We start from the raw sequence: 22,550 nt of genomic DNA, 5'->3' as shown, positions 1-22,550 counted from the left end.
CTCCTGGATAGGGGCTGGTCACCAGAAAGACCAAGCCAAGAATAGAAGCTTGGACTTTCAGATTCACCCACCCTGCCCCATCCTCCAGGAATGGGAGAAGGGCTAGAGACTGAGTTAATAATTAATCATGTCTACAAGATGAAGCCTCCATAAAAATCCCTAAAGTATAGAGTTTAGAGAGCTTTGGGGCTGGTAAACATACCCATGTGCTGGGAGGGTAGGACACTCCAACTCCATGGGAACAGAAGCTCCTGCTCTTAGGACACTTTCAGACCTCACCCGAGTTCTAATAAGCTGAAACTTAAATAAATGTTTCAGGAAGGGTAAGTTGGGACGAAGTGAGAGAGGGCATGGACATATATACACTACCAAATGTAAAATAGATAGCTAGTGGGAAGCAGCCGCATAGCACAGGGAGACCAGCTCGGTGCTCTGTGACCACCTAGAGGGGTGGGATAGGGAGGGTGGGAGGGAGACGCAAGAGGGAGGAGATATGGGGATATATGTATATGTATAACTGATTCACTTTCTTATACAGCAGAAACTAACACAACATTGTAAAGCAATGATACTCCAATAAAGATGTTAAAAAAATAAAAAATAAAGTGTTGAAAAATAAATAAATAAAAATATAAATGTTTCCCTGAGTTTTGTGAGCCATTATGGCAAATTATGGAACCCAAAGAGGGGGTCGTGGGAACCCTGATTGATAGCAGGTTGGTCAGAAGTATGAGAGGCCCAGACTTGCAACTGATGTCTAAAGTGGGGGGCAGTCTTGTGGGACTTAGCCCATAACCTGCGGGGTCTGTGCTAACTCCATTTAGTTACTCATAATTGAATTACAGGATACCCAGTGGGTGTGACACCCAGTAGTGGGTTGGAGGATTGCTTGGTGTGGGAAAAACCCCTACACATTTGGTGTCGGAAGTGTTAAGAGTAGAGCATAAAGAAACAAGAGATTTTCTTTTAACATGCTCCACAATTTTCCTTCTCAGCAAAAATCCTATGAAAAATCTCCGTAACTGTAAACAACACTCAGGTCTGACTTTAGGGATCACCTTGTTTTGCCTCTTCCCTCACTCTTCATCCAAATAGTATCACCAGCACTTTTGCAAGTGACAAATCAGGACCTCCCAGGGTGTTGGTGAAGTCAGGAACAGACCTAAAATGAGCCATTACATTTCCAAGCCTAGCCGTCTGGCTTGGGACCTAATAGAAGCTCTAGAGGACTGAGAAGGTAAAACCCACCAATTTGCTATAGGACAAGCAGACATACTGTCATTTAGTTTCGTTAAACTTGATCTGTACAGAAGAGATACTCTGAAGTTTAGTATCTCATAAAGAAAACTAATTCTACCTATTAAAAACTGCTTTGGCAACTGATAAAATGCTGTGCCGACTTTTCATTGCAAAGACAGATAACATTTAAAACTAAAGCAACATTTACCTGGAAAATCATGAGTGGCTCTATAAATCATTTATATTTTATTTAAACGTCATTTTCCAGACTTCCCTGGTGGCACAGTGGTTAAGAATCCGCCTGCCAATGCAGAGGACACGGGTTTGAGCTCTGGTCCAGGAAGATCCCACATGCCACGGAGTAACTAAGCCTGTGCAACACAACTACTGAGCCTGCGCTCTATAGCCTGCGGGCCACAACTACTGAAGCCTGCGCACTCTAGGGCCTGTGTGCCGCAACTACTGAGCCCACGTGCTGCAACTACTGAAATCCGCATGGCTAGAGCCTGTGCTCTGCAACAAGCAAAGCCACCACAATGAGACGCCAGTGCACCGCAATGACAAGGAGCCCCTGCTCGCCACAACTAGAGAAAGCCTGCTCATAGCAACAAAGACCCAATGCAACCAAAAAAAATTTTTTTTTAATTTAAAAAGTCATTTTCCAAGTTGGATTTTTTTATTTAGAAATGTAAATTCTACCTAAAAAAAAACTGGAGATAGATACTACATATATATTTATAAAGTATGTATTTTAGAAAGTATAAACACAGCTGCTTCCTCTACTACATAGTTTGCTATCGTTTTATAACCACCAAAAAATTATTGTCAATAAAATTTTTCTTTGAAACAATTAGCATAAAAACGTCAGATATACAATGTAGAAACAATGAGATTTAAATCTGGATTTAAGAAAAATACTGCTAAACATCATCAAATAGTAAGTAAGAAAAGACAGTAACAGTTTTCTATGTAACAGTCTCATTCTTCCTCAGTAAATTTTAATTTAGAAAAACAAAATCTAGTTGAGAATATATTAAAACTATTACTTGCATAAAGTAAATTGGCATTTGCAATATTTTTGGCTCAGCTAAAAGAATAAATAATGACTACTATTTATTGAGCATTTACTAGATGTCAAGCACTGTACTTAGTGATATACATATGTAATCTCATCCAATCCTGACAATAACACTATGATGTAGGCACTTTATTCCCATTTAGATGAGGAAGCTAAATCAAACTTTCTTTTTTTTTATAGTAATAAAAAAAGACTTCTTCAAAGGCTACCACAAAATTAAGTAAATCTGTACTTTGATTAAAAGAAAAGCAGGGCTTCCCTGGTGGTGCAGTGGTGGAGAGTCCGCCTGCCAATGCAGGGGACACGGGTTCATGCCCCGGTCTGGGAAGATCCCACATGCCGCAGAGTGGCTGGGCCCGTGAGCCATGGCCGCTGAGCCTGCACGTCGGGAGCCTGTGCTCCGCAACAGGAGAGGCCACAACAGTGAGAGGCCCGCGTTCCGCAAAAAAAAAAAGAAAAGAAAAGCTACTTTTACAAGTGAATACATTCATTAATAGAATCATAGATGCAGCCACGTTCAGGTTCAACTTCGTCTCTACATTTTTTAACTTGAAATACAAACAGAATTACTTGTTAATTAGCACATATGTGCTGAATGCCTAAAACACAGACTGTGATATTGGACCTTGATGAAAATGGAGAGAAAAAGGAATTGAGAAGATGCTTTATCCCCTTTGGTTTTTAAAAACATTCACTGCAAATAATTATTAGATTTTTCCCAATAATAATCAAAAAAGTTTTTCTTTTGAGCACACAGTATTATCTTTCTGTCATATTCCAGGGCCTGAGTCAAACATAAGTCTTATGAATAGTACCCAGATCTCTTGCTGACTAGTCATTAAATCGCCAGAACCACTGAGCCAGGAGATGGCAGTGAGGAGAAGGAATGCAGTAACCTGTGTTTAATTATACATTTCCAAGACCAATTTCTTTTTCTTTACCAAGGTTGTCTACAGGGTTACTTAGGCCATGAAGTCAACACTGAGGTTCAGTGACGGAGGCTGGGGAGAGAGTGGTGGAAATGAGTCTCCAAAGAAATACACAGCTCTCAGCGCTGGCTGAGGTTTGCATTAGGTGGCTCTCAAGCCCATAGGAAAAATCTAGACATTGTCCTCACGCTCCAAATAAACTCAGATGCTCTACTTTCATACCGGAGTCTGTAAATAGGGCAACTAAGCATATATTATGACTCATTACAATAATGGATGAGTGTATACTAGATAAAATAAGCCTGTTCATAAACAAAGAGCAATTGCTATGGCTGGTGTATAAGTTCGCCTGTGCGAAAACACTAACTTATGAGGACCCAGAAATGACTGAGAACACAGTGCTGGTCAGGGTAATGTGCAATTATGATAAAAGTGAGGTTTTAGCATTTTAAATGTTACTTCTTTTTCCCTGTCTTTTTATTCCTTCTCCACTTGCTGAGAGAAGCACACCAAGTACCGTGGTCACATCTGAGGCAGTCTAACATGGAAAAGGATTCCAAAAATTAATTATAAATATAAGATGCCACAGAATTAATACTGTGTCATGTTTCTTCAGAAATCTCTGGTGAGCTGAAGGATTATCATTCTTGGGAGAAAAGTGCTGTGCCTTGTTTTGAAACACTCTTGTTAGATTTTGCTGCTAGAGATTCACCTTGCAGGGTGTCAGTGGTGGGCAGGGGTGAAGAGGTTGTCCTGGTGGCAGGGCAGGAAGAGGGAGGGAGGTTGTAGCAGTGGCCTAGAGCAGGTTGCCAGAGCCCAAGGGAGTGCATGGCGGGAAGCAGGGGCCTCCCAGTGCAGGGTGTCAGCATCAAAAGAGGGTGAGGAGGGCATCTTCGCATAGTGGGTGGCAGAGCTAAGCAGGGGTTGTTGGAACCCAAAGTGGCAGAAAAGAACCTCACAGAGGCTGGCGGCAGTGAAGACCCAGTACAGGGTTTCAGAACCTGAGCAAGATGAGGGGTGTGTCTAAATGGCGACCAAGGCCCCTGTGAGATGAGGAGGGAATCTCTGTGAGGGAGTGGGGTGGGCAGAGAAGGGAGGGGAATGAAGCAGCAGCCCTAAACAGGTTGTCAGAACCAAAGGAGGTGAGACAGGCATCCATGGGGAGGTTGGAGGACAGCAATTTCCCAAGATTGAGTGTCAGAGCCTGAGCAGGGAGGTGAGAACATGCAAACAGGGCAATGGCAATATTCTGGCATGGGATGCCTGAGCCTACAGAGGGAAGACGGCATCTGTGCCATGGGAGCAGCAGCGGGGCTTGGTGTGGGGTCCTGGAGCCTGAGAGGGGTGAGGAGGGCACCCACACAAGAGGTGGAAGCCAGGCAGCACAGCACTAGAGGTCAGAGCCTGAGTGAGGCGGGAAGGGCATTCATGTGGAGAGGTTTCAATAGGGGCACCTTTGTGTGAAGTAAAAGAGAACATCCTTGTGGGCCTGGCCATAGCCTGGAGCAGGAAGACAAGCCCAGGTGAGGTGAGGAAGGCACCTGTGAGAGGGGCAGCAGTGCTAATGGAGACTGGTTACCTACAGAAGGGATTTATAGATAAGGAAAGGGAGAAAACTAGAATGAACCCTGTGGTACTACATTAGAATTGTGACCTGGTTTTTAATAAGTAGATATAGATATAGGTGATATAGATAGATATAGTTACAGAAAAAATATAAGGAATAATTGATAAATCCACAATCATAGTGGGAAACTTGAAAACACTTCTGTCAGAAGCTAGTAAGTAAGGAGATAAAGAATTTTTAAAAAATGTATCTTGAATCATTTATATTTATTTGAATTATTTATATTATAATAATATATATTTTAATATATATTATATATGATTACTGTAAGCTAAGGGACATTTATGTAACACTACATAAAACAATTAGAGAATAAACATTCTTTTTGAGTATATGTGGACCATTTAGAGAAATGAATCACATACAAAGGAAGTCACATAAATAAGGAGATTATATCATTCAAAACACATTCTCTGACCATAATCTAATAATCAAGTAAAAGTAAGTTTTTTTAAAAGACCTCATATAGGGCTTCCCTGGTGGCGCAGTGGTTGAGAGTCCACCTGCCGATGCAGAGGACATGGGTTCGTGCCCCGGTCCGGGAAGATCCCACATGTTGCAGAGCGGCTGGGCCCATGAACCATGGCCACTGAGCCTGCGCATCCAGAGCGTATGCTCCGCAGTGGGAGAGGCCACAACAGTGAGAGGCCCGCGTAAAGCAAAAAAAAAACAAACAAACAAAAAAAACACCTCATATATTTATAAACTTAAAAAATATCATGCAATCTAAATAATAAATAAATCAAAGGGAAAATCATAATAGAAATTGTGAAATATTTAGAACTGAATAACAACAAAGACAGTCAAACTTTTGGACTAAGCTACAGCAGTATTTAGAGGGAAATTCATAATCTTAAATACATTATTTGAAAATAGGAAGTTAAAAAAAGAACAACAGAGTAAAACCAAAGAATACAGAAGAAAGGAAATAAGATAAAAACAGAAATTAATGAAAAATAAAACAGAGCACAAATGAGTATATCAAAATAAAAAACTAAAGCTGATTCTTTAGAATGACTAATAAAATTCTGCTAATATGAACCAAAATCAAAAGGAGAGTTAATTTTGCAATAAAAATACCAGGTATTGAAAAAAGGAATTACAACTATATACTCAAAAGAGATTTAAAAATTTTAAGAGAATTCTATAAATAAATTTATGCCAATTTGAAAATATAGATGAATGGATTTAAACGAATATAAACTACCAAAATAATCTCAAGAAGAAACAGAGAATTAAATAGATCTATAAACACTTAAGTAATCAAATTGGAAGTACAAATCTAAGTCTAACAACAACACAGCAGGTCCACATGATTCTAAATTTAGGCATATTTCACTTTTAAGCAACTGAAAATTCCTTTCTTATACAAATAGCTCCAAAGAATACAAAAAATGAAACTCACTCTGATTTTACCTAACTACTGTAACCTTTGTTGCGAAACTGGACAACATCACCACAATGAAGAAAAATTGTAAGGTAATCTCACCTACAAGCATAAATGCAAATGCATAAATAAAATATTAGTAAACTAAATCTAGCAGTGTGTGTGTGTGTGTGTGTGTGTGTGTGTGTGTGTGTAGGATCAAGTTAAACTTATCCCAGGAATGCAGTAATGATTATTTAAAAAACTATAAATACAATTCACCACATTAACAGATTATGGGAGAAAAACCATATATATATATTCATCTAAAAAATTTCAGAATCTGTATTAAGTGAAATTCAACACTCAGGCAGGATAAAAACAGCAATAACAACAACAACAATTCAGCAAAATACGATTAAGAAGGAACTTCCCTAGCCTGATTAAAAACAAAACAAAACATAATATTTAATGGTAAAATATTAGAACATTGTGTTTAAAGTCAGGAATAAGATGAAAATGCCTATTTTCATTGCCTCTGTTGAGTAGGGTTGTAGTATGCCTGGTCAGTGCAATAAAAAAGAAAGTGGTATGAAGTGTGTAAAGGAAGTAACAAAACTGCCATTATTCACAGATAATATTATTGCCTGCAGAGGAAATACAGGACAACCAATGAATCACAGCAAGAAATAGGAAAACAAATATTAAGAGAAAATGCAAGGTTGGACAAGTGATCACCAGTCAAAAGTCAAGCCAAGAGTATTCCAATACACTAGCAATGAGCAATTAGAAAATTCAATTTACAACTGGTATTAAAATCATTAAAATACCCATAAGAAATCTAGTAAGTTTCTTTTACAGAGAAAGGCATAAAACTGGACATGTTAATTTTAACACTGTGGTGTTAATTCTGTGATGGATAAACTGACCACTGAAACAGACTAGAAAGTGAGATACAAACCTATTTTTATATGAGATCTTAGTGTATCATGTATCATTGAGAAAAGGATGAATATCTTTTGGTTCCAAATAATAGAAAACCAACTAAAATGGCTTAAACAATGAGAAGAATCATCATCTCACAAAACAAGATATTCTGAGGTAAGACTCAAAGTCATCTTTAAGGATTTAGGTTCTGTTTATCTTTTTCAGGATCTCAGTGAGCTCCCCTCATTATTACAAAATACTCAAAGTGTCACAAACATATATCAATAAAAAGGAGCTTGTTTCTTCATTATGTATTTTTCTACAAGGGCAAAAGAAAATCTTTCTTAGGAGCACCTCCAGCAAACTTCGCTTTGCCTCCCTTAGGCTAGAACTGCTAAACCAGTCATTAGGTGGGGAGATGAGAATATTAATATAGTCTGAGACCAATCAGGATTTGCCTGAATCATGTGGGAAAAGAGTGGACACTGGAACAAAACTGGTGTTCTGCCAACATGAGAAAGAGGGAAATGACTGTTAGGTAAGTAATCTACAGCACAATGGAATATTTCATAAATGGTGTGGGGAGAATAGGCTATCCATATGGAAGAAAAGAAAATGAGATCCCAATAATATAAACAATGATAAATGCCAGGTGGATTAAAAATTCAAATGTCAGGGGGGGCGGGAGGGAGATGCAAGAGGGAGGAGATATGGGGATATATGTATATGTATGGCTGATTCACTTTATTATAAAGCAGAAACTAACACACATTGTAAAGCAATTATACTCCAATAAAGATGTTAAATAAATAAATAAAAATTCAAATGTCAAAAACAAAAATTAATTTTTAGTGGAAAATACTGAACAAAAGATTTAGAAATTAGGGGTACAAAAAGATTTCTAATATAAAACATAAATAAGAATAAACTATAAAAGATAATATTCATTAACTAGAGTACATCAAATGCAAAAATTCTGTACAACAAAACATATAGGAATTAAATTTAAAAGCCAAACCACAGTCTGGGAGAAGTATTTGCATGACATAAAACAGTTTTTTCTGTTACCTAAATAGATAAATAAGTATAAAAATGAGCAATTGGTAGAAGAGGAAAACTGAATAGCTAATAAATACTACAGAAGGTGCTCAGCCTCATCAGTAGCCAGAGAAATGCAAATTTATACAAAGACAGTATTGACCCATTATAAAAAAATGTTTAAATTTGATAATACTGAGTGCTGGACACTATGCTGGGAAACAAACTGTCATCCAGTCCTAGCAGAAGAGTCAACTAGTTCAAAGTCTTTGATGATCAGTTTGGTGATATTTGGTAAACTCAACAATATGCATGGTCAACAAAATAACATTCCTCTCCAAGGTATATGCCCTAGAGACACTCTCTCACATGTGGACCAGAAGACAAGTTCCAGGATATTCATCTCATTCTTTCAAACCACACACACACACACACACACACACACACACACACACACACACAAATATGGAACAGTCTAATTATACATCAATATGGATTCCATAAATTGAATATTTATACAATTAAATCTATACATGTCAATTTGGATTATCTTAAAACAGAATGCTGAGAGGGAAAAGCAGGTTGTTTAGGGATACTTATAATGTGGTATCACTTACATAAAAAGTAAAACCCATAGCATAATACTCTGTATTATTTATGGAAAAATAAATATTTAATAAACATATAGAAACAAGGAATCAAGCTTGTGATTACCTCTGGGAAAGGAAAAAGGAGAATCAGAGCAGAAAAAGGGTATAGTATCAGAGATGCTTCAACTTTATGTCTAGTTTTATTTCTTTAATGAAAAAGGATATAAAGTAAACATAAAAAACTAGTAAATTATATTGAATCTATGTGTAAGGTACATAAATATTTGTCATATTATTTTATGTGTTTGAAATACTTTATAATTTTTAAAAATACATCTTCTTAAAAGTTTCCCATGAAAATATTTTATCAATAGTGAAAAGGTCCTACTCCACATACATCTCTCTTCATGAAAATTACAAATGAGGACTTCCCTGGTGGTCCAGGTGTTATGACTCCACCCTCCCAATGCAGGGGGCCCCGGTTGGATCCCTGGTCAGGAAACTAGATCCCACATGCCGCAACTAAGATCCCGCATGCTGCAACTAAAAAAAGATCCCGCACGCCACAACTAAAGATCCTGCATGTGGCAAGGAAGATCCCATGTGCCACAACTAAGTCCCAGAGCATCCAAATAAATAAATAAATAAATAAATAAGCTAATACTTTAAAAAAAAAAGAAAATTACAAATGGAGTTTGCCTCCCTTTCGTCTATTATAAGCATCATTTTAAGCCACATGCTATATGTTGTTTAAGGATTAGAAAGTAGTGTCAGAAGAAATGTAAACAGTAGCAATATTCTACAGGAAAAGTAGCAAGGATTAAATAAAGATGCCATGAAGATCAAGAAAGGCCCAAATGGCATAAAACTGAAAAGAGATCTTCAAAGTTTAGTCAAATACTCAAAAAACATTCTAAAGTATTGAATGAGAAGCCAAAGATGTTACTGTCAAAAAAAAAAAAAAAAAAGTAGATACAGAAAAAAACTGCTACTTGAATTTTAAATTGGGGGCACTTAAGAAAATATGATATAGGGCATATGTCAACAATATGATTTATTACTAAGATTATAATAAATATCAAAGATTTTCCCTGGAATTAAAAACTTTAATTATTAATATCCCAAGAAGCTCCCAGAGCAACATACCTGGAGAAGGAGCCTTTCAAAAGCCAGAAAGTTGTCCCACTTGGCAGTCTGCGGGTGTTTCAGAGTTTGAACAGTGGCCAGCCCAAGCTGTAGGAGCCCACAGTGATTCCCTAGAGCTTTGAGGTTGTTCTTGAAGAGATGAATATAGGACGTGAGCTGTCCTGGAGTGACTCTCCCTGGAAAAACATACAATTTATCAGTGTACCCTCTTCTGGGAGTGGTAAAAATAATGAAGAGAATGCCATTAATATTAATGCCATTAATACTACTGCAGGGCTTCCCTGGTGGCACAGTGGTTAAGAATCCACCTGACAATGCAGGGGACACGGGTTCGATCCCTGGTCTGGGAAGATCCCACATGCCGCAGAGCAACTGAGCCCGTGCACCACAACTACCGAGCCTGTGCTCTAGAGCCTGCGAGCCACAACTACTGAAGCCCGCATGCCTAAAGCCCGTGTGCCGCAACAAGAGAAGCCACCACAATGAGAAGCCCGTGCACTGCAGCGAAGAGTAGCCCCCGCTCACCACAACTAGAGAAAGCTTGTGCGCAGCAACAAAGACCCAATGCAGCCAAAAATAAATAGATAAATAAATTAATTAAATTAAATAAAAAAATACTACTGCCTTACATCAGCACAAAACTTCAGAGTAAACTGCAAGCTTGCCTAAGCTATCGTGACTCTTAAAACAACATGGTGACAACAGCAAAGTTGAAACTATTAACTGCGTTTTGCAAGCAAGAAAACACATGTTAAGTGATCTTGCCAAAGCCATATTGCTAGAATTCATTTCATAATTCTGAAATACCCCATAAATAAGTTATCAAATAAAGTCATATGAATAAATATTTCTTGAGCTCAACATGGAGTACCTCTCCAAGACAAATGATATAGCAATCTAAGAGGCAAAAAAGCAAGGTTTCTAATTGTGTGTGTATGTCTATAAAGGAGAAATCTGTTATGACTATAGCTAAAACTTTATCACTGATATTCGTGGGTTCATGACAATATTCATAAGCATAAAAGCTGGCTGTTTATGGAACAAAAATGTATGGAGAACTAGAGTGGCAAAAATCCTGGAAGATGAGATATCAGAAGAAATGGTTTGGTATGGGTGACACGGTACATTTACTACAATGGTCACCTCTATCTAGAATGAGACCCCCACTTCACAGAAGACTGGAGTACCAAAAACAAACAACAAACAAACAAAAACAAACAAAAAATCACCTGTTGAAGATTCACTCTTTCAGAGCTTCTAAGTTCAACTTTTGCCTATAGCAGTCCTTCCATTTACTCGCTTCCCACTCTAATACGTCAAATTTCACTCCTGCCATTCATCAATGCTATGGACTGAACTCCTGAACACCACAGATTCTCCTCATTGGGCAAGAAGATGGCAATGGGGCCAAACATAGATGCAAGTCAAGTAATTCTTTCCTTTACATCTTACCTACACCCTGTTTGTGGTTTACTCTCTGATGCCTGAAATCCCAGTTTGTTTGTTATGTCTAGTTTGTTAATATTTGGCAATGAGACCACCTGTATTTATTTAGCACTTTATCGTTTATACAGTGCAAGTATGTCCTCTTGATTTTCACAGCAGCTCTACGGAGTAGCAAATAAGTGAGAGCTCAGTGTCTTACATGGTGCTAAATGGCATTTGTCAATTAATGGTTTTGCCACAGACTATAATACACAAAAAATAAAGACCTTGTTTCAAGAAACTTATACGCCTGCAACATATTCTATCTTTTCATTACATATTTTGAAGAGATTAAGGATTTTGAAGTGCCTTATTACCTGTTTATCAGGGCGAGCATGTAAAGAAGAAAAACAGTGGGAATGATGATCAGGGAGCTGAGTTTCACTAGTTTCTTTGGTCCCTCAGCAAAGCATGGTTCATTCCTGATTCCCAAGCAGCAAGCTAATGATTTACTTGCTTAAGTACTAATAGAGAAGAGCCTCATTAACCCTTTCTCTGCTCGGTTTTGAGTCAGGTTGATTAAGGTATAATTTACATACAGTAAAATTTATCCTTTTCTGGTTCAGGGTGTTCTCAAATCAGTTCTATGAATTTTGACAAATGCATGTAGTTGGGTAAGCACTGTCACAATCAAAATACAGAATATTTCCATTACTCCAAAAAGTTCCCCCTTTGTAGTCAATTCTCTTTTCCCACCCCCAGCCCTTGGTGAACACCTATCTGCATTTATCTGGCTTCTGTCCCATAGTTTTGCCTTTCCAGAATGTTCTATAAATGGAATCATATAGTATGTAGCCTTTTGAGTCTGGCTTCTTTAACTTTAGCATAGGTATTTGATGTTCATTCATGTTGTTGCTTATATAGGTAGTTTGCACCATTTTCTTGCTGAGTAGTAATCCATTGTATGAATGTGCCATGGTTTGTTTAGCCATTTATCCATTCACCAGTTAATAATTATTTGAGTTTTTTCCCAATTTTTAGAAATTACAATTAGTTATGCTGAGCATCTTTCATGTGTTTGTTGGCCTTCTGTATGTCTTCTTTGGAGAAATGTGCCTTTAGGTCTTCCACCCATTTTTTGATTGGGCTGTTTTTTTGATACTGAACTGCATAAGCTGCTTGTATATTTTGGAGATTAATCCTTTGTCAGTTGCTTCATTTGCAAATATTTTCTCCCATTCTGAGGGTTGTCTTTTGGTCTTGTTTATGGTTTCCTTTGCTGTCCAAAAGCTTTGAAGTTTCATTAGGTCCCATTTGTTTATTTTTGTTTTTATTTCCATTTCTCTAGGAGGTGGGTCAAAAAAAGATCTTGCTGCAATTTATGTCAAAGAGTGTTCTTCCTATGTTTTCCTCTAAGAGTTTCACAGTGTCTGGCCTTACATTTAGGTCTTTAATCCATTATGAGTTTATTCTTGTGTATGGTGTTAGGAAGTGTTCTAATTTCATTCTTTTACATGTAGCTGTCCAGTTTTCCCAGCACCACTTATTAAAGCGGCTGTCTTTTCTCCACTGTATATTTTTGCCTCCTTTGTCATAGATTAGGTGGCCATAGGCGCATGGGTTTATCTCTGGGCTTTCTATCCTGTACAAATCAAAACTACAATGAGGTATCACCTCACACTGGTAAGAATGACCATCATCAAAAAATCTACAAACAATAAATGCTGGAGAGGGTGTGGAGAAAAGGGAACCTTCTTACACTGTTGGTGGGAAAGTAAATTAATACAGCCACTATGCAAAACAGTATGGAGGTTCCTTAAAAAACTAAAAATAGAACTACCATATGACCCAGCAATCCCACTACTTGCTATATACCCAGAGAAAACCATAATTCAAAAAGACACATGCACCCCAATGTTCACAGCAGCACTATTTACAATAGCCAGGACATGGAAGCAACCGAAATGTCCATCAACAGAGGAACGGATAAAGAAGATGTGGTACATATATACAATGGAATACTACTCAGCCATAAAAGGGAATGAAATTGGGTCATCTGTAGAGATGTGGATAGACCTAGGAAGTGTCATAGAGTGAAGTAAATCAGAAAGAGAAAAACAAATATCGCATATTAACGCATATACGTGGAATCTAGAAAAATGGTATAGATGACCTTATCTGCAAAGCAGAAATAGACACACAGACGTAGAGTACAAACGTATGGATACCAAGAGGGAAAGGGGTGGGGTAGGAGAAATTGGGAGATTGGGATTGACACATATACACTGTTGATACTATGTATAAAACAGACAATAAAGGAGATTGGGATTGACACATATACACTGTTGATACTATGTATAAAACAGACAATAAAGAGGAACATACTGTATAGCACAGGGAACTCTGCTTAATGCACTGTGGTATCCTAAATGGGAGGGAAATAAAACGGAGGGGATATATGTATATGTATGGCAGATTCATTTTGCTGTGCAGTAGAAGCTAACACAACATTGTAAAGCAACTATACTTCAATAAAAATTTAAAAAATAAATAAAAATAAATTGAAAAAGATTCACAAATCAAAGTGCACCAACATTTTCCAAAAAAAAGAAAGAAAGAAATTGTGAATAAAGCCTTCACAAACATCTTTGTTTTTTTTATGTGTGTATGTGTCTGTGGACATATGGTTTCATTTTTCTTAAGTAAATTTCTAGGGTTGTTGGGTCATATGCTAAGTGTACGGTTAACTTTATAAGAAACCGACAAACTAAGTTCCAAAGTGAGCTGTCCCACCAGCAACAAATGAGATTTCTATTGCCTCACATCCTCACTAGCACTTGGTATTGCCAGTTATTTTGGTTTTAGCCATTCTATTAGGTATCTAGCAACAACTCACTGTGGTTTTAATTTGTATTTTTCTAATGACTAATAATGTTGGTCTTTTCAAGTGCTTATTTGTCACCCTATATCTTTTTTGGTGAAGTTTGTTCAAATCTTTTGCTCATTTTTATTAGGTTGTTTATTTTCTTCCTGTTGAGTTGTGAGTGTCATTAACTTTTATCAATCCATTGGCTCAACATATATTTCTGTGCCAGGGACTGTTCTTACTGCTAAGAATAAACCCATGAACAAATCAGACAAAAATCTGTCCTCATGGCCAACAAATAAAGAAGGCAAATGATCCCAGGATGCTCTCCTAATTAATTCAGCTCATTACATCTCATTCTCTTCTTAGGAGATGGGGATCTTTTGTGCAGATGATTAATATTTTTACACAAAAACATCTTGACATATTAAATATTAACATTAAATATATGAAAACAAATTTTCACATGAAATGTGTTCAAATCTAACATTGCCATGAGCTCCATTTATTTGTTTATACACTGTGCTGCAGGTGACGCAGTGTGGTCCCTGGACACACAGAGCTTTGTGTATCAAGAGAGAAAGTCATAAAACAATTATACAAACAACTGCTTAATCATTATTGTGGTAAGTATTGCTAAGGCAAAAACTAAAATGTCCTGAAACCATGAAAGGCTCTATGTGATATGTAATTGCCCACCTCTCCAACCTTATCTCCTGGACTGAAGGAGGAGGAATTTAAAAGGCTCAGAATAGGGCTTCCCTGGTGGCGCAGTGGTTGGGAGTCCGCCTGCCGACGCAGGGGACACGGGTTCGTGCCCCAGTCCAGGAAGATCCCACATGCCGCGGAGCGGCTGGGCCCGTGAGCCATGGCTGCTGAGCCTGTGCGTCTGGAGCCTGTGCTCTGCAACGGGAGAGGCCACAACAGTGAGAGGCCCGTGTACCGCAAAAAATAAATAAATAAAAATTCTTTAAGAAAGGCTCAGAATACATACAATGCATTCATAACATAACTGTGCTTTAGAGAGACCTCAAGAAATGGAAATCATCCGAGAAAGTCACCAGTCTGTTTAGATTTTGACTGCAATAACCATATGTTCAATTTAAAGATAAGAATGTCTTCAATTCAGGGACTTCTCTGGTGGCGCAGTGGTTAAGAATCCGCCTGCCAATGCAGAGGACTTGGGTTTGAGCCCTGGTCAGGGAAGATCCCACATGTCGTGGAGCAACTAAGCCTGTGCACCACAACTACTGAGCCTATGCTCTAGAGCTCACGAGCCACAACTACTGAGCCCACGTGCCACAACTACTGAAGACTGCATGCCCTAGAGCCCGTGCTCCACAACAAGAGAAGCCCATGCACTGCAACGAGGAGTAGCCCCCGCTCGCCACAACTAGAGGAAGCCAGCGCAGCAACGAAGACCCAACACAGCCAATAAGTAAATAAATAAATAAATATTTTTTTAAAAAAGAATGTCTTCAATTCAAAAACATAGTTATTAAACTTTTTATCCAGTTAGCAATTTCCTAGCTCAGACTTGGACTCAGTGACCATATTTACATAACACTGCCTTCCTACATAAGGCACGAGATCCAAAGGAACAAATGGATATATTTCATAACAGGAAATGCCAACAGAACACTACCTTGTGAATCAGCAATTATTCACCTTTGCTGCTCCATTCTGTTCCCCTCTGTATACCTTTTTCTTACACACACAAGCCATTAATACTTCCTTATATATGTCATGAAAGCAGGGGGGTTTTTTGGTAAAAATTCGTAACATGTTAATTGGAATTTAGTAAAAGAGTACTTCACACAAATGCTTTAAAATATAGGCTAGTGACATTTTTAAAATATAAATTTAATCACAATCTTACATAAAACAAGTCAAAATCAACTGACTACCAAAAATGCTATACTGTGAGGCTAACAACTTGAGAAAACTTCTTAGTTCATATCAACTAAAACTGCAAGCAACTAGAACCAGGTGTTGAAAAAGTATTAGAACATTTATTCACATCTCATATTACCAAAAAAAAAAACAAAAAAACTTGTCAGGCAGATTTACATGGTGATTTTAAAATGTCAACCCAAGAAGGCTTTGCAACACATTTTTTTAAAGTCCTAAAAACAAGGGCTATTTTATATCAAAACTGCATAATACATAGCAACTCTTTGAAAAGGGACAATTTTGAAATTTGAAAAATAGTTTTCAAGTAAGAAAATCTATTAGGCTTTCTTTTTCTTTTTTATAGTTTTTAAGGAAGTGAAATGGGCTTCTGATTTCAATTTAGTTAAGAAACAAACACAAAACTTTAACCACCATCAGTTCTATGTATATTTTGAAACTCTTATTGAAATAGAATTACCTCTGGGGAGAAAGGGGACATATCTGGAAAATAAAAGGATTTAATGTATTTATATTGTCTGTGATCCTTACAATATTGAATTCCGTTGTATTCAAATCAATTATGGAACTTACTCTTCCATTTATTATATACATTTGATAAACTATAACTTTCTGAACCTGCTTTGTGGCTTGGTAAGATATATTTAAAATATCTACACATATATGATTCTTTGTTGATTTTCTTAAAAAAAAAAAAAGTATTCTGTCAGTGCTAGATTTGATTTAATCCCCAAATTGTGTCTTAATGGTAGAAAGTAACCATCTTTCTACTGGTGGTAGACTCTCAACCACTGCGCCACCAGGGAAGCCCCATTGCATGTTTTTTATTCATCATTGTCCTGAAAACACGAATGAAAACCCAGTGTGTGAAATGTGAATAAACAAAGTTATGTTGTTTTGGGGGGGGGTTTGTTTTTTGTTTTTTAATAAATTTATTTATTTTTGGCTGCATTGGGTCTTCCCTGCTGTGCGCAGGCAGGCTTTCTCTAGTTGCAGCAAGCGGGGGCTACTCTTCGTTGCGATGCACGGGCTTCTCGTTGCGGTGGCTTCTCTTGTTGTGGAGCACAGGCTCTAGGCACATGGGCTTCAGTAGTGTGGCACATGGGCTCTAGAGCGCAGGCTCAGTAGTTGTGGCGCATGGGCTTAGTTGCTCCACGGCATGTGGGATCTTCCCGGACCAGGGATCGAACCCATGTCCCCTGCATTGGCAGGTGGATTCTTAACCACTGTGCCACCAGGGAAGTCCTCAAAGTTATGTTTTAAGACATGTATTTCCAGAAATCAAATATCAGCATTTCATTTTTCTCCTTTTTAATCATTTTTCTAATATAATAAAGGCAAAGTATATTAAAATATTTAAATATAACATTCTGTTAAAACTCTGGTTTATTAACTCACATAATTGGCAAACATGAATAATTTTAATATTACACAAAAATATCTATTCATTTGTCATTTTTTCTCATTTTAACATTTTGTGCCGCCAAATAAGAGCAGCTGGACACAAAATAAACAAACATAGCTGAACCCTGCAAGCCACAAGAGGAGCTGAGCACTGATTACATTCCTAGTTCTTCTTGGCTCTGCTTGGCCACGTGCACTGTCTTGGAAGTGCTTCCTGTTTGGTTCTCCCTGACCTTTAGTGCATTTTGCCTTTGCCTCCATAACCAAACAGCCTCAGCTCCTCTTTACATTACCTTCCAGTGAGCTACCTTCAACTCTTTTGTTCACATAAAGTCCCATATATGCAGTAACGTTTCTTTATCTATAGTCTTTATCTATAGGAATTTAGCCAATCTTTTTAACTGTGCTAGTATTTTTTATCGTTTACTTTAGTGCTCTAATTATAAATTTGTATCGATTTTTGAATGGGCTTCTGCTAGTGATTTTTGTTTGTTTGTTTGTTTGTTTGAGGTACGCAGGCCTCTCACTGTTGTGACCTCTTCCGTTGCGGAGCACAGGCTCCGGACGCGCAGGCTCAGCGGCCATGGCTCATGGGCCCAGCCGCTCTGCGGCATGTGGGATCTTCCCGGACCGGGGCACGAACCCGTGTCCCCTGCATCAGCAGGCGGACTCTCAACCACTGCGCCACCAGGGAAGCCCTGCTAGTGATATTTATTTTATCACGAGCCCTGATAACTAGTATGTGATTTTGCAAAACAAGTTTTCCAAGAATGCGTGTAAATTATAGCAAAAGCACTTATACTAATATGTAGACAATGGTGGCAACTCTACTAACATTAAACTGTTGGTTGGTGGGCAGCACTGTCAGGGAAAATTTCAAATGTTAATTCAACAGTTGGCATAACAGAGCCAGAATCTTGTGTACCAAAGATGGTTTCGGAGTTTTGTAAATAATGTACGAAAGGTTCAGAGGGTAGCATGAACACATCGGTTTACATCCTCTTCTCATTTCATCAGAAAGACAAAAAGGGATTAAAAAGGGAAAGGAACACACAACAAAGAGATCGTGAGATAGTCCATAAGCAGACAAGACTTCAAGCACTTTTCCTCCCCATCTGCTGGTTATCTTTGTAACTTACATTACATACTTAAACTTTCTTCTTTGTTCTGTCAACTACAGATGGTATGCTATGGCTTTTCGTCTTCTAAGCAGAGGATATTAGTTCCCCTTACCCTTCCCTCTACTTCGTATTTCCCCCTTTCATCTTCCAAATCATCTGTACTTTTATTTTCATCCGGTCAAGATTGATAGCATTTATATTTTGTTTTGTAGCCATAATTTAGTCTAATGTGCTTTTTCTATAGCATGATTCGAAACTTCAAAATTAGTCAATAGTGTTTGTATCATTATAAACTATATAACTATTAATGACAGACCCAATGTACAAGCTATGATTACATTTCCTTATGCATAGAATACACTTGGGTCCTAGAATGCATATGGGCTTTTTCTGAGGGGGCGGGGGAGGAGCATTCCCTGCTTTAATCAAAGTTGTAAACTCTCCTAATTTCTTATACACTGTCTTATCTTTGAAGTCCGTGTTGTGTTGTGTTGTTTGTTTTTTTTTAATTGAGGTATAGTTGAGTTGTGGGGTTTTTTGGGGTTTTTCCGCTCCCTGAATACTTTACTACCAAACTCCTTCATTCCCCTGTTCCATCATGGGCCGATTGTTCTTTAGGCCTTTTTGCACAGTCAGCAGCCTGGAATGCCTTTTATTGCTCTCCTCCATTGGAACACCGCTTCGCTAAATCCCTGATTTTTCTTTCTTGCTATACTGCCTTGTTTTGTTGGACACCCTCAAGTAACTTCCTCGGAAAAGATGTGTGGAAAGCAAAGTTCTCTTATCTCTGAAAAGGCTTTTTCTTGCCCTCAAAGTTTAATAACGGTTTATCTGGATCTACAATTCTAGGATGAAAATAATGCATTGCTTCATTATCTTCTGGCTCAGCGTTGCTCATAAGAAATGTGTGCTAGTCTCATTCTTGTTCCTTTGTAGATAAGCTTCTTTTTTCCATCTCGAGGTCCATAGGATCCTCTCATTCTCTTGTAACTCTGAGGAGTCACAGTGATTGTGTCTAGTTTAGAGAGTTTTTATTCTTTCCACTTGCTTTTCAGTTAAGCCTATTCTATATACTTGATATGTCTTTCTTCACATCTGGGAAAGTCTTACATTCTTTCTTTGCTAGTTTCCTGTCCTCTGCTTTCTCTCTCTTTCTGAAACTTCTAATAGTTCTTGGGCCTCCTGACTTGGTTCTCTATATCTTTTATCTTTGGTATCATATTTTCAATGTCCTGTTCTTTCTACATTTTAGGAAATTTTCTTGATTTATCTTTAAACTTTGGCTGAATTTTATTTTTACAATAATATCCTTATTTCTAAGAGCTTCTTTTTTTAACAAGAGCTTTATGAGCTTTAACTCACATACCATAAAATTCACCCTTAAAATGTACAATTCACTGATTTTTACTATATTCACAGTTATGCCACCATCACCACTATATAATTTGAGAACATTTTCATCATCTCAAGAAGAGAGCCTATACTCAAATTTCCCCAGTTATGAAAAAGACATACAGCTATAAATCCATACATATTAGAATACAGCCTGAATAAAATTTTCAGTTGGGAGATATAACTGTACTTAGTTATACTAGGAAACTGAGAAATAGCAGAAATGAGAACATTCAGGTAATTATAGCTATAAGAGAATTCTGGCTTTTTTATATGTAATAATACTATGGTCATGCACTAAAAAAATGTTTTTAATTGAAGTAACAGAGGAATAGAAGAGTACTAAATCATGCAGCAAAACAAACAGTAAAAATAAACTTCCTCCCCTTCCCCCCCCACCAAAGGCTTTGCCTAGAATATGTGACAAGGCACTGCAGCAAAGAGGGGCCATCTGCCCAGAAGATACAACCAATTTCAGACTCAGAAGCCTCAGGTATAATGGAGGTGAAAAGTGAGGGGTATAACATAAAGTAAAGCTTACACATCTTAAGTATGTAGTTCTGTTCACTGTTACACACACATCTATCCACGTAACCACCACCCAGATCAAGGTATGGAATATGTCCAGAACCCTAGAAGATTCCGTCAATACCTACCTAGTCAATAAGCTCACAACAGCAAACTATTACTTTGAACTCTCTCAACACAACTCACTTTTTTGTCTGCTTTTGAACGTCATAATAAACAGAATTATACGGATACACTATTTTGTATCTAGCTTTTTTAAATTCAACATCATCCAAAATCTCAATCTTTTTTTTTCTCACTGTGTTTTATTGTTCTATATGACTATAATAGTTTCTCTATCCATTCTACTTTGAAGGATCTTTAGGTTTTATAGCTCAGGGTCATTATAAATAATGATGCTATGAACGTTCTACTACATGCCTTTTGGTAGACTCATTTCCATTGGATACATGCCCAGGCGTGAAACCACTGGATCAGTGTACACTTATCTAAAGTTGATACTGCCAAATAGTTTTCCATGGTTGTATCAATATAACCACACATTTTAAATATGATCAAACTTAACATAATTTTTAAAGTATACATACAATGTTTAAAACCTCGCACAACTGTATAATTAAGTTTCCTTCATGGTATTTTATGCTGGGTAGCCAAAACTCTAATAAGAGAGAGAGGAGAAAAAAAAAGTCACAATGGAAACCACATTGCCATACTCTTAGTATGCACCTTTATTTTATTTTTCTCATTGTTTGTTTACTTGCTTATTTACTTACTTTCTTACCTAATTACATACAAAAGGCCTGGAAGGCAAGATACTGATTTCAGAGCAAAGGTTACATTGAAGAGTAAGATGATAGGGAGGGGGGACAGACAATTACTTTTTATTTTACTAACGCTATGATATGAATTTTAAAGACTATTTTACTTTTTAAATAGTCTCTTGGTTCTGATATAAACTAATGTCTGTTTCATGTGAAATGAACAGACCAGTATTTTTCTCTGGGAAATCTGAGTCTATCACTATCACTGATTTGTACAATGGATGAAGCATTGGCTTTCAACAGAAAAAGAAATATAAGAGTAATAGTAACTGTCGGTTTCCCACCTCTACTGAGGTCAAAGGACAAAGAAATATGGTTAACATGCAGGTGGAGAAACTTAAGTCAGACATGAGAAAAAAATTCCACGATCGTGATGACTATTAGGCATTGAAACAGGTTATTAAGGGGGGGAAGAGGGAAGACAGTATAAATCTTCTCCCGTAGGGATTTGAAGGGCAGTATATACAGCCATCTGTATAGTGAAACTTGGATAAAACCCAGCTGGGAATTGATGTCCATTTTTTTAACACTATGAATACTGAAGAAGGATTTCCTAGGATATCCTTTAAACAGTATATGTTTCTTGTTACACAAATTTTTGAGCTCTGTAGTATTACAAGGACAGAATAAGAAAGTAATGTGAAAAGATCATTTTAATTATATGAGTCAATTCAATCAAATGGATCCAAAATTGAGAAATCTATTGCAAGATATGTTTTCAGGATAGTACAGAATAAAGTATAACTGCTGCAAGACCACAGGTCACAAACAGAAAATAAACAACTCTCCCTGAAATTTTTACAAAAACAGTGAAATATAAAACCACCAGAAACACTTAGGGTTTGGCTTTCTTTGGAAATGCAGCCTTCCTGAGGCTAAGTTAAACACTGCATCAGTGTTTATAAACTCAGCAGAGAGCACAGAAAGGAACAGACAGATTACCCCTGTTACCTAAGGGGCAGATTACCAGCCTGCCAGGTAAGCAGCCTTTCCTTGGTGGGTCTACCCTGACTTGGAAAGAATAGCCTCCAAGTAAAGCAACTCCCACCCCACAGCAATGGATCTTCCCTTGGGGTTTTTAAACTCCTAGCCCATATTCTCATATGGTGAGGATCCCTTCTGTTGAGAAAATATAAAGATTA

The 22,550-nt window shown here is 37.5% G+C and overlaps 1 protein-coding gene across 1 annotated transcript in view; it reads right to left on the bottom strand.

Annotated features, from left to right (window-relative positions):
* SCFD2 (sec1 family domain containing 2) overlaps nt 1-22,550 on the bottom strand; it is a 398,024-nt gene that overhangs the window by 318,072 nt on the left and 57,402 nt on the right. Inside the window, exon 4 of the mRNA XM_060012557.1 lies at nt 9,941-10,116. Coding sequence (XP_059868540.1) covers nt 9,941-10,116 — 176 coding nt within the window. The remainder of the gene's footprint in view (nt 1-9,940; nt 10,117-22,550) is intronic.

The sequence above is a fragment of the Delphinus delphis genome, chromosome 5 (assembly GCF_949987515.2).
Source record: "Delphinus delphis chromosome 5, mDelDel1.2, whole genome shotgun sequence".
Lineage (NCBI taxonomy): Eukaryota > Metazoa > Chordata > Mammalia > Artiodactyla > Delphinidae > Delphinus > Delphinus delphis.
Note: the sequence above shows the minus strand (reverse complement) of the source record. Positions and strands in the feature narration are given on the sequence as shown.